At 42.0% G+C, this 13,729-nt stretch overlaps 1 protein-coding gene across 1 annotated transcript; it reads left to right on the top strand.

Moving 5' to 3' along the window:
- Positions 1-10,121: 10,121 nt before the first annotated feature.
- fitm1l (fat storage inducing transmembrane protein 1, like) lies at positions 10,122-13,523 on the top strand. Its single transcript, XM_084546094.1, has 2 exons — positions 10,122-11,201; positions 12,460-13,523. The coding sequence occupies exons 1-2, from the start codon at positions 11,023-11,025 to the stop codon at positions 13,136-13,138; spliced, it is 858 nt and encodes a 285-aa protein (XP_084402220.1). The 5' UTR covers positions 10,122-11,022; the 3' UTR covers positions 13,139-13,523.
- The last annotated feature ends 206 nt before the right edge of the window (positions 13,524-13,729 follow it).

Raw genomic sequence — 13,729 nt, 5'->3', positions numbered from 1 at the left:
TCATGCCAAGAAAGAGCTCTGCAGATGCAATGTTTGCCTTGAGAATGCTGATGGAGAAGTACAGAGAAGGGCAGAACGAACTGCATTGTGTCTCTGTAGATCTAGAGAAAGCGCATGACAGGGTAACAAGAGAGGAGCTATGATATTGTTTGAGGAAGTCTGGAGTGACAGAGAAGCATGTTGGAGTGGTGCTGGATATGTATGAGAGCAGAAAGACAGTGGTGAGGTGTGCTGTAGGTGCGACAGAGGAGTTCATGGTGAAGGAGGGATTGCATTAAGGAAAGGCTCTGAACCCCGTTTTGTTTGTTGTGGTGATGGACAGGCCGACAGATGAGGTCAGGCAGCAATCTCCATGGACTCTGATGTTTGCAGGCGACATTGTGATCTGTAGCAACAGCAGGGAGCATGCGGAGGAAAATCTAGAGAGGTGGAAGTTTGCTCCGGACAGAAGAGGAATGAAGGTTAGCTGAAGCAAGACTGAATACATGTGTGTGAACGAGAGTGGAATGGTAAGGTTACAGGGAGCAGAGGTACAGAAGGTGCAGTATTTTAAGTATTTAGGGTCAACGGTCCAGAGCAATGGGGAGGGTGGAAAAGAGGTGAACAGGCATATGCAGGCAGGATGAATGGGTGGAGAAAGGTGTGATAAAAGAGTAGCAGCAAGAATGAAAGGAAAGGTTTACAGGACAGTGGTGAGACCAGCGATGTTGTATGATTTAGAGACAGTGGCTTTCAGGAAGAGAAACAGCTGGAGGTAGCAGAGCTGAAGATGTTGAGGTTTTCTCTGGGCGTGACCAGGATGGATAGGATCAGGAATGAGTACATTAGAGGGACAGCTGAGATAAGAGTAGAGAGGCCAGGTTGAGATGGTTTGGACATGTTCAGAGGAGGGACAGTGAATATACTGATCGAAGGATGCTGAGGTTAGAGCTGCCAGGCAGGGGGTCTAGAGACAGACCGAAGAGGAGGTTTCTGGGTGTAGTGAAGGAGGACATGAAGGTGGATGGTGTGAGAGAAGAGGATACAGAGGATAGGGCAAGATCAGAGGAGATCATTTGCTGTGGTGACCCCTGAAGGGAACAGCTGAAAGGAAAAGAAGATGAAATGTATTCGCATTCAAACTGGAGGAAAGCTGCAAGAATTACAGCCATATGTAGTCCTAACCCTAACCCTAACCCTCAAGTATGACTGGACCCTTGACTTAAAGGCTATTTAATGGACATATGTGGAAATGCTTGCATTATTTCATCATTAATTAAACAGGTAAATGGTCTGCAGTTGACTGCAGTGTGACGTTTGCATTTGGAAACTGTTACTGTGAACTCACAACACCAAGGAACACTCTAAAGAGGTAGTCACATTACTATTCAAGGTACCAGAATGAAAGAAAAAGTATGGAGAAGGCTTGGAGGGGCTCATGATGCGACGTATACAACATCATCAGCTAGACACGGTGGCTAGCGCATGGCTTCTGTAAACATCTACTGTGTTGTCACTTGTGTTTATAGATGATGTGAGAGAAGCTGCAAGATGAATGATGACGTGTTTAGAAATATATTGTCCGCTTAAATATATCGTCCGCTAAACTGATGCCAACCTGATCGAGGATGCATTTCACTTGCTGAAGGCAAACAAGAACTGAAGGTAGCTGCAGTAAAGACCTGGAATTACAAGGAGGAACCTATTCTTTGGTGATGTCCATGGGTTCCAGACTCTCAGAAACCTTAAAAAATAAACTATTATTATGTTAATTTGTGTAATTACATTTAAGATCCTGAGAATACGGGATTGAGTGTAAAACACCTTCACACACTTTTCTGGTGTGTGGATGTGAATATGCTTAACTTAAAGCTGAAACTTTGGACTTGAAGCCTGTATTCATTATATAACTGTAATTTGAACCTGGTTTGGTAAACAGCTGATATGGTTTTAAGAACAATGGTCTGTGCCCAAAAATATATGGCCGTATCTGTAGATGTATTGACACAAAACAGTATAGAAGATAGGAGGAGGAGCCCCAGCAGTATGGGCTACTCAAACATCCTATTGTCACTTTCATAGTAAGGGCATGTAGTAAACACAATAGTCCACCAGTTACTTTCTAAGTTGTTGCTGGAAAGCAGTCTTTCCAGTAACAAGTAGACTAAGAGTAAGATTAAAATACTCTAGGCATTGAAAATTGCCTTCACTATTGTTCTCTCATCATTTTGGTATTAAGCATGTGGCACTTTATTAATACTCTGGGTATCATAGATATTAATAGACTCTTTGTTTGATACCTCGCCTGGTCCCACCACCCTCTGTTGCATAAATAGATCACGCGGAGTATGTTAGGGACTGTTTACTAGCCATGCTATCAGTGGCATTTCCAGCCTGATAGCAGCTGGGGAGATAAATGCTCCATGTTTGAGATGGTCATGGGGAGAAAATAAACACAACCATACAAAGACCAATAACTCATGTTTATTTCCAGTCTTGTATATTTCAGACACAGAGAGCCTCATAGTGCACTCATGATACTGAGTATGGATAAATTGTGATGAAAATTACAAATGGAAGCCACTGAGATGTCCCTATGAGGGACTATTTTTTCTGTAACAATCCTGGGAGTAAATTATTGGGATATTGTTAGGACTATAGCTGCAATGTAAGTGTCCCCATACTAGTCAGAGCTCAGTCAATAGAAACACTGAATCATACTGTATTTTTGTCTTTTGGTGGGAATGAACATGAGGGCTCCAGCACGCCCAGCAGTGTCCTTCCTTTCTGGCTCTTTGCTTTGGAACATTTTCAGCAGCAGGACAGAGCAGTGAAATCAGGCAGGCAGCTGTTTGTGTTGTCAGTCAGTGTTTTATGGAAGATTAGAGGCAAGATTCTACAGCTGACAGTTCATCTGACCGCCTGGATGCCACACAGATAGCCCATTTAAAGGATCTGCACAGGGGGAGGTGGTGACTATGTGCACTAAAACCTGTTTCATTTAAATTATATTAAATTCAATTATAAGAGCTAAATCAGAAAACAGGCATGAAGGACACTGATAACCATATCATTTTGCACAGTAGACCTTCCAAAATATTAGCACAAAAAGTGTAGTAGTTGATATTTGTTTGCAAGACAGCAATGAGAGGTTTATCTGCATATATGAGTAATACTGTATGAATAGAGCACAGTCGGGACCTGATCTTTGGAATGGTATCAGCATTCCAATAAAATTTCCATACAATCTGATGATTTGTTCAGTAATGTAATTTCATTGTCTAAGCTCATTGTTTGGTTGTTTGACTCTTTGCAGTTTTAATTTTAGTAGTACATGCTGTTTTTGTGAAGTAATGTTTTCAAAGAACAGAGATAAATGAGTCCATCTCCCAAGTTGTTCTTGATCAGGGACCTTCTGATCTGATCATCTGCTGGCAGTGACTCAGAGAATCTGTTCATAATTTTATGAGGATGACTCCTATTCAGCCATTAATCAAACCAAGGCTTGTTTTTATTCCCTTTAAGACACACGAAAGCACACGATGTGCAACAATTAGCATCTTTAGATATCATTATACCTTGTGTATGTTAGTTTGATGCCACTCAAGCCATAAGTACTCCTGCGGCTGCAGTCCTACATGATGGTTTTATCACTTCCTGTAGTTTCCACCATCACACCATGACTCCTTACAACAAACTGCTACAGTCACAGCAAGTCATAAATCTGGGTGTTAACTTTGTGATTCCTTTCCATTGTTAGTGTGCTTTTATGCTGTTGAAAGGTCCACTTCTGGACCATCTTCAACTTTCCGACAGATGGCCTCACATTATCACTACAACACTGATATGATGCAGAATTCATAGTTGAATCAATCATTGCATCCCATCCAGTCCTTGAAGCAGCATGACAGCAGCCCCACACTGTAACTTTTCAACAATCTCTTTCGGATTCTAGACCAATGCACTTTAAGACTGACAGTAACCAGCAAATCCTGTGATTAAAATGTTTGAACTAAACTCTCAGATATTGGGCTGAATCAGCTGGTAGGAGTTCCTTTTAAAAACCCTTTTCAGTCTGATAGACCTTTTTAGGGCCTTAGAGAGCTCTTTAGATCTTGGCATCTTGACATCACCACACACTCCAACACCAAAGATAACAGCAGACCCTAGACAACAGTGCTGTGTGTGTTTCTCACACTGTGAAGGCATTTAGACAGTCATATTTCAGAGAGACATTTCGCTTTGGGGGAGAAAGAAAGTCCCCATAAGGTAAATCATTATTTATAAAGTAAAGACTTGATCAAATGAAAAGTTAGGGTTAGAGTTTAGGTAGTATCAATTATATTTAGGGTTGTCTGTAAAGGTTCTCAATCATCCAAGTCATGGTATATGGTTAGCATTAGGGTTAACAGATCTGAAATACTGGACATTTTTATCCAGGTAGAGTCTTTGATTCTAAATGACTTTTGGGGAGGTTTTATTAGGAACATCTGTTGGTTCCGTTGATGCCCACCTGAAACTCACATGACTAGGGTCTGTTAACAACCAGATATTCATCTTAGGAATCTGTCTTGATCTGATCTTGACCTGTTTTCCTTCTCCAGTGAATGGTACTCTAACAACCCATTAAAGTCCAGAGACTACAGTCTTAAAGTGTGAATCGGGGTGAAACTTGTTAAGACTGTTGTAAATTTAAGAAAAATTATATCTCAGTCCACCTCCCTGTTTTTTCTGTGGAAAAATGGTAGAATAGGCTACACTCAAATGCATGGCCTTTTTTCCTTTTTTAAGTGGTTTGGTACACAGATGATCTGTCAGCGTACCAAACAACTCATAAAATGTAGTCAAAAACAGGCAAGGTCAAACACTAGGGAAGCTGGAGCATGTCACACGAGGAGAACAACCATCTGGCCGAGTGGTTTAGACAAGGCAAAAATGTACACAAGCAGGCAGGGAGACAGTGAGACACAGTTACGACACATTAGAGAGGAGCAGGTAATCAGCAGCAGCTGGAGACACAGCAGGGGTGAGGAGAAGTCAAGGAACCTGAACTGCATAAAGTACACTGCTAAAAATATGAAAGAACTTTGAAAACACATCAGATGTCAATGGGAAAGAAATCATGCTGAATAGCTATACTTAAATGGACTGGGTAATGTGTTAGGAATGAAAGGATGCCACATCGTTTGATGGAAATGAAAATGATCAACCTGCAGAAGGCTGAATTCAAAGATCCCACAAATCAAAGTTAAAGAATGATGCAGCAGGCTTGTCCACCTTGCTGAAATCATACGGAAGCATCTCAAAATGGTACTCAGTAGTTTGTATGGCCCTCACGTCCTTGTATGCATGCCTGACAACGTCATGTTCCTACTGAGATACCTGGGTTATCTCCTCCCAGATCTGGACCAGGGCATCACTGAGCTCCTGGACAGTCTAAGGTACAAACTGGTGACATCGGATGGACCGAGACATAGCATCCCAAGGGTGTTCTTTTGGATTTATGTCAGGCAAATGTGGGGGCCAGTCAATGGTATCAATTCCTTCATCCTCCAGGAACTGCCTCCATAGTCTCAATTACCAGTTGAGATCCACGGTAACAGGCAGTGAACACAGGGCCCACTAGAGGAAGCCGGGCCGTGAATTCCCCCTCATGAAGGCTATTTCTGATTGTTTGGTCAGAGACATTAACACCAGTGGCCTGCTGGAGGTCATTTTGTAGGGCTGGTGGAGCCAGCCCTACCAACCTCTGTGGGGACCAAGTATCGCCTCATGCTACCAGTAGCGACACTGACCTCAGCTAAATGCAAAACTAGAGAAACACAGTCAGAAAAGATGAAGAGGGAAACACGTCAGTGGCCTCCACCTGTAAAACCTGTTCATTTCATGAACACCAAAGTGTCCAAACTGATTACCAACCCCCTCTGCTACTTAACTACAGATCAGTAACTGAGAAGTTTAACTGACTCAATGCTCTGCTCTGATTAAAAAGTGTTCCTTTAGTTTTTTTGAGCAGTGTACATTTCTCTGTTTTTCCTGGACATCCTTGGCGTGAACAAGTTTCTGCCTCCGTGTATTACTGGGCTTGACTGGAAATGGGAATTCAGTGTTTATAGAAAATCATCTTGAGTTTCTTAGATACTCCAGCGACATAGGGAATGATGTTATGTCTCCTCTTGTTGTCATTTTCCTGTCTGTCTGTTCTTGGATATCTTTTTGTGTTTTTGACTGCTCTGTTCTTGGTCTGTGCTTGGTGTTATAGACTTCTGATGACCCCCAGCTTGTAATGGGATCAAAACAGATTCCTCCAATTTGAGGTGAGTATCTGGTTTGATACAGACCCTTGTCATGTGAGCACCCACAGATGTTCCTTTGTCTTTTCTGATATGGTTAGGGTTATGGTAAGTCTCCAGAAAGTGAAGATTCTTCAATTAAGATTATATTTAGACTAGGGAATGATTTAATATACACCATAAATCCTCACATTAAACTGTTCAGGATTGTTAGCCCCCTCCCCTCTGGAGTTATGTGTTATGTCCATAGACTGTAATGTCACAGTCCATCCACAGGATGGCAGTATTTCTGCAGTCTATCCTGACACAAAACATCCGGGTTTAGTATATTTCTTCTGTCTGTATATTGGCTGCAAATATCCAAAGCATCCCTTTATAATCTGAAAGACTGCAGCTTGTTAATTAAGAGCTAATATGAGTAAAAGCATGTGTCAAAACGGGTAACGGGACACTGTTTTGTGTGTCTGGGTTCAAGCCAACACACAACTTCTCACAAATAGTGGTAATACTTTTTAATACAGCTGGTGATTTACAGTATGATGCAAGTGGATGAACCACGTAGCAGTATAACTGTTACCTGTAATAGCAGGTATAGAGCCAAATCCAAAATTATCCCTGACATTTCCTAGATTTATACGCATTTTGTTTGAGTTTTCTACACCAGGTATATATTGCTGCACTGGTGAGTACGTCTGTTGTCATTTTGGAATTATATTGAGTCTTATATTTTATATGCATGGATTGAACTTCCAGTGTCGAGCTGTTGTTTTGTTTTTTGTTGTTTTTTTGTTTTTGTTTGCAATTTTGCAAGCATACTGTAACTTGCTCTATTTATATGATCTTTATCGACAAAATACCACATATTTTAGAATTAATTTTTTATCTATTCTTCTTCTAAAATATCCAGTTATTACCCACTTGTTCCCCATAGTCTTGTTCTGTTTGGCCTCACAAGGCATTGTGTCACCTCAGTGCCTGCAGATGTCAGCAGCACTGCAGAAACCAAGTGGTGCCCTACGGTATGAGCTAAGACACCAGTCTTGCTCTTGGAGGTGCTAAAGATTGATCAGAACCACACTAGAGCTAAAATCTGAATTGCCATTTAATGATCCTTACAGTCACTTAACTTTACCAAGTTTGGCCATCGGGATACAGCACCCAGAGTTCTACAACGTCTCAGTTTAACAAATGAACAGGGCTTCTATTTATTATCTTTTCAACAACCTTTAACACCATCTGGCCATAACTACTTCCTGAAATATACAACAACAGTGTCAGATGAACTATAGGACACCTAAAGACACTTTGTCTCATCATGTTCAATTCATTTCAGGTTTGCTTATTGCCTATAGTGACACATCACAGCATAGCATGTTGTCTCAGGGCTCGTTACATAGAAGTTAAAACCTCAGATATTGTAGAAAGAAATACAACAATTCAACCTCCTGTCCATGTTTTAAATGTGTTAATTATACATTATATTTAGCCTTTTCGGTCAGTTTATTATGTTTAGGTAACTACTTCAGCCAACCGGTCTTTTAAGCTTTCAGGTACCCTTTCAGCAGGTGACCCATTATATTGCTTATTCAAGTCTAAGAAAATGTTTAATTGCAATCATCAATATGCTCATTTAATTTGACAAGTTACATAATAATAAATAAAGTGCATTTTTAATTGTTTATCCACAATAATTTTGGGGCAATTCATGGCTGAAGTCTGAAACCCAAGAGCATCAGACTTTACTACAGCCATCTTTACTTGTTGTTACTTGCTTGTTTACTTGCCGGTTGTTCATGGGTCTCTCTCTGTGACTGCTTTGCAGTATAATCCAGTTCAATACTATCAAAAACTCTTGTGTTGCTTTCACAGTGTGCTTTGTGTTATTGCTTTGCTTGATTTAGCTTAATCTGAATCTGCTCCTGTCTTCTGTCACATCATTAATAAACAGTAGAGACCATGTGCCATTGGAAACTATGCATGCTCACCCATCACACTGCCTCAGATCACAGGCCATTCCAAGCCTTCTCCCTGCTTTTTTCCTCATGTCATTCTGGTACAGCTGATTTTCACCCGTCCAAAAGATTCTTTACCATGGAAAGGATCCTATAAACGTCCACCCTCATTGTCTTCTGTGGACGTCCAGGTCTTTTTATTTCTTTTTTTTGTCTCTCTGATGGATTTGCTTAGTTTTTGCAGCTTGAGGATGACCTGTTTCACTTCCACGGTGAGCTCCTCTGAACTCATGATGTAGGTTCACAGCAACAGTTTTAAAGTGCAAATGCCACGCTTGGAGTCAACTGCAGACCTATGAAGAAATAATGAAGGACAAACATGTATATGAAAGCGCTGGCTACATATCCACATAAAGGAAGTGAATTTGGTGTTGTCAAAGAAACACTATGTATCTGTGCTTTCCTGATATTTGTACACTGGTGACCACAAAGTTTGCCTTCTGGTTGTTTTCAGAGGCAGCTCTTCATGAACATGCCAGAGTTCTAGGAGTTCTGAGTCCAGTTTGTTTTGTGAGACATCACTGCAGATGTCACTAAATACTATTATATGGTGCCAAGAGTCCTACAGCAGTCGGGGTGCTGTGCCTCCTTGAAGCTCCTCCACATTCACATGCTAGAAACTTAAGGCTCACTTCTTAAACTTTTCAATACTGAGCGGGCTGAAGCTTGACCTGGCCTAACTCAACATTTCAAAAGCATTATCAGCTCAGCTTGGAGCACCTTGGCATCATTTGCTGCTCCAACAGCCAGTGGGCTTCATCCATCATTTGCAATGATTAAAGTCAGGTTTGGTGCATTCTTTCTGACTTGGCAGTACCTTGGAGTACCTTGACTCCAAAACAGTTGTGACTCATCAGAGAATGGACATGGGTCTTCTGAGGGTGTCCTGTGGTGTCTGGTAACAGAATGTTGTTAGTGGGGGCCTTTGGGTCCTATGGGTTGAGGGGAGGGGCCTCTGTGGATCATCCCACAGATACTTGATCAGTTTGGGATCTAGTGAATTTGGAGGCCAGGTCAACACCTTGTGCTGTTCTTCATGTTTTTTTAGTTGTTCCTAAACCGTTTTTGTGTGTGTGTCTGTGTCAGGCTGCATCCTGCTGGGGATGGCTGCTGCCATCAAGGAGTGTTATTGCTATGGGGTGGGGGTGTCTGGTCTGGTCTAGGTGGGTGCTACATGTCTACGTAACATCCACATGAATGCCAGGTCCAAAAGTTTCCCAACAGAACATTGAATTGTCACAAGATGGTCAATGTTATTCAGTTATCCTGTCTGTGTTTTTTTCTTCACTCACCAAGCAATCCACTGGCAGGCCACAGAAACTTTGCACCTCCTGAAAGAATAAAACGTTTTAGTCTGAAATACCTTAAGTTGTATTATATAGTACATTATTTCATGTCCTGACAGCATCAAGAAATGTAGATACATTACATTTGTTGGTATGATGTAAGATAATTTGTTGAAAGTATAATAAAAAAAAAGCTTTGCAGGAGTAGATGTGCAGATTTAAGGTTAAAGTGTTGGTCAACTACACAATTGCTTTTGTCCATAAAGGTCAGGGAAAAAACACAACTGAACAAGACAGTAAGTGTGCATAAACTGTGTGTTGCCACACTGATTGACAGAGACAGACTGCTGCAGCAGCTGAGTCTGAACCCAGATACAGTACAAAGGTTAGTGCTATTAATACACATGAACCCACATAGAAGCACAGACACACAGATGAAACTTTTATTTCATAGCACTGCTCTTGTCAGCATTGTTCAACTTCCTCTCATCCTCTAATTGTGCTTTGTGTTAAGGTAAAGTTAGCCAGAAACAATGTCTTATCCATTTTATCGCCAAGGAATCTGTGTCATTGATTCAACCTTCAGTCACCTCAGTAGGAGCAATGTGACACCTTTAAGGCCGTGAGACATGACGGGGAGAACTCTGTATTTTTATGTGTGGGTCTTGGATAGGATGGCTGTCAGTGACGGAGAGAAGGGCAGAGTTACAAAGGAAATGGCTCGAGTATTCTGAAGCCACAACTGTTGGACGTCTTGGGGGGACTCACAGCAGTGGACGTTGCATTTCTGCAGAACCAGTGCAGAGGTAGCCTGAGGTACTCTGCCGAAAGAAATCAGGAAGGAGAAACTGCTGAACTAGGTCAGAGAAGAGGTTATTCGCTTTTACTGAGAGGAAAAGCTGTGAGCAGACATGATACGCTGCTCTGAGTCAGCAGAATGCCTTCTGGACTGAAGAGGCTGGATTTCACGGTGTGCACATTTTGGGAGTCTGTGGAATGCTAGAAGCCAGTTGTCACTGTATTCATGTTATACGGTAGACTCTGTGCGCATGGCTGCAGCTAACACCAGTGGACTTAGTTATTCTTTCTGCACCGCAACCAGCTTTGGATTTCAATGCACCAATGGAGCTCATCTCAAACTTTAGAACATATAGTTTAGTTTGTTTAGATTGACTTTTTTCTGCATTCTGGTCAGTATTGGTGTGCATGAATATTGTCTCTGTCTGGAATACATAAGACGCTGAATTACTCCTATTTTCAACCAAGCCAGGGCACGGTTACTAGTGTTAAGTGCATTCTGTAGAGGATTACAGCTTTATCACATGAGACAGCTGAATGCTGTTAAGTCTGAGGCGGATAACTTACACAAAACACTGCTGCACTCAGAGCAAGCAGCAAGTGACTTTCATAAATTAGTTTATACTCTTCTAAGAGCTTTGGTCCTGGGTCCAGATGTTCCTCAACACTATTCTCGTGGTCCTAACGAACCTGGCAGCCAGGTTTCTGGGTAACACCATGTTCCGGCAGCACTTCCACCTGTTGCTGTCAGCGATTGTGATGTTTGGTCCTGCACTGAACCTTTGGGTGTCTCCGCACAGCGTCTTTGCCAAGAGAAGCCACTTCCTGTACAGGTGAGACTACTTCCTGTTTACAATTGTACCATTTAACTGCATCAGACACCACAGCTCCAGCAGTGCAGGCCTCCAGCCTGCCAGGGCGTTGCTCAAAGAAAGCCAACGAAAAATGAAATGAGTCCTGGAAATTGGAAGTAATTCAATTGTGTGGTTTGTCACGAGTTGAGAACAGATGTATGTCCTGCTGAATATGTTTTATTATCTGTGTTAAATTGGCAACATTAGAACGTAAAAGCCTTGGTCATTTCTTTCAGTTTCCCATGATGACCCTGAACCAACTCATGAATTTGCCACAATTACATGTCCCCCTCCTGCAGTTGTCCCCACTTCCTGGCAGTAGCTGTGTTCCGGTTGCAAACAGTCTAATAGTGTTATGTATTAAGCATGCTAATACAGTATGGACTGATGCCTGGTAAACTATTTTGGTGTTTGATAATCTAAACTATAAATGAACACACTATACTTCTCCTACTGATAGGAGAACACATTTGGAGTCAGATTTCTGTCCACCTAATAAGGCAAGTCAATTATTCAGTGGTTTTTAATGTAGCTTTGTTTTAGTCTCCACCAACTCTTGAAAAAAAATCTCTCTTTAGCAGCTAAACACTCATCTGGACAACAATTTGCTGAACAAAGATGCTAAAACATAAATGTATTAATAAATGAATATCTCTCGCAAAAAAATAAATAAATAATTGCATCATTTACTTGAATGAAAACCAGTCCAGTTACTGCAATGTTTCTGCACATTCAGTGCAATTAATGTTGTCCCCCAGCTCCACCTGCTTGGTTGCTCTCATCCCATGGTCTTCTACAGCCATTCATCTGCAATGAATTAAAGCCTTTAAGGTTTAAAACACAAGAATACAAGGAATAATGGCTACTGGTACTACAGTGGGCCATGTGTAAAAATCAGCAGCAAGGCACTGTCTCTAACTTGCACACATCTGTGGCTGAATGGGAGGGTCTTTGCCATATAGTAAGGAAGGATACCACCCAGACACTCACCATAGAGCTGAGGGTAGCAGTCTATAGGTTTCTGTGGGTTTGATATTTGCATTGCTGATGCTACGTATATGAAGTAATTTAATATGACATGTTGGATTCTGACTTTGAGACTTAGTGAAGAGCAACAAACTACTGCTTATATACCCTGATGCTCTGATGAAGTACTACATTTAATACTGGTTTCTCCTTCCCATCACTTACTTTCTCCTCCGGTCTCTAACATTAAAACCCTCATCTCTCGTTCCAGGATATTCCTGCGCTCTGGTTGGGGCTGGACCTGCATCTTTGCTGGCTCTTTCGTCTTCCTCCTTTCCTTCTCCATCCGTCGTTCCCTATCTCTCTCCATCCGTCACCTCTCCAGGCTGGGGTTCGCTGGAGGACTGTGGCTTGGTTTCTGCAAACTCCTGGACCTCCTGGAGAACACTACAGGAAGCTGCTACAAACCTCTCCACGACGGCCCGCAAGTGATCAACGGGCAGCCTCTGCTGGTGCTGCAAGAGGGGGAGAGCAAGTCAGATTGTCTCAAAGCCGGGATGCTGTGGAGGGGGTATGAAGTTTCAGAAGACGTCTTCCTCCTCTGTCTTTGCTGCCTGCTGCTGGCAGAGGAAATGTCTGTGTTTGGCCCTTATCTGAGTCTGGGTGGGTTCTCAGATGCCCCTCTGAGGATCCTCTTCCTCTTCTGTGTTCTCCTGCTCAGCCTCTGGATCTTTCTGCTGCTCTGTCTCTTAGCTTATTTCCCTCAGTTCCCTACCCAACTGATAGGGGGCGCTCTGGGCTGCCTCAGCTGGAGGGGACTGTACCAGGCCTGGTACCGCCTGGGGCCCAGTTGGTACTGCCCTGGCAGGCCTGGTCTAGGACTGCTGAACATCAAGACCAGTAATACAGAATCAAATAATGGACAGCCGAGCCTGAATCACCGCAACTGAAGAACGGAGAGCATCTGAGCATAAAAACTTTAATGAATTATATCCCAAGTAAAGAAATGGACAAAGAATGCTTTTCAGAGGTGTAGCTATGCTTCAAACTGGGTCTTTTGATGTATGCCAGTGAAGCAAATACACATTTAGCCATGAAAGGTCACAGCAGATGACTCCCATCTGTCCTCCCTGAGAGACAGCTGTCGCCCGTTAGAGACAGGTTAGCACTGTGTCACTACCAAATCAGTCCAACACTTGGTAAATAAACTGACTACAATTCTTTCCTACAGCCTCTTTCCAGTCTTTTCCAGTTTTTCTCCTTAAATCAGATACATCACTGCCTCATTCAAGTGGTGATTCAAAAAATGGAATTGCTTGATAGTGAATTCTGGTTCTAGTTACACTACTGACTTGATTTTTCACTTAAATATTGTATAAGATGTGTTAATATAAGCAAACACCATGTCTAGACACTGATTTTAATTAGCCTCTGTGAGGTTATACTTAACTGAAATGCTAATTTCAGAATGCTAACCTGCCCGCAGTAATAATGCTAGCATGCTAATGTGTAATGTTTACTCTCTTCATCATTAAGTACAC

This window comes from Chelon labrosus (assembly GCF_963514085.1).
Source record: "Chelon labrosus genome assembly, chromosome: 6".
NCBI classification, from domain to species: domain Eukaryota; kingdom Metazoa; phylum Chordata; class Actinopteri; order Mugiliformes; family Mugilidae; genus Chelon; species Chelon labrosus.
Note: the sequence above shows the minus strand (reverse complement) of the source record. Positions and strands in the feature narration are given on the sequence as shown.

Bases quoted from the DNA above. Each gene is read 5' to 3' on its own strand.
- fitm1l (XM_084546094.1), top strand. From the start codon at position 11,023: ATGTTCCTCAACACTATTCTCGTGGTCCTAACGAACCTGGCAGCCAGG. The intron at 11,202-12,459 runs GTGAGACTACTT...CTCTCGTTCCAG, and splicing joins AGAAGCCACTTCCTGTACAG to GATATTCCTGCGCTCTGGTT.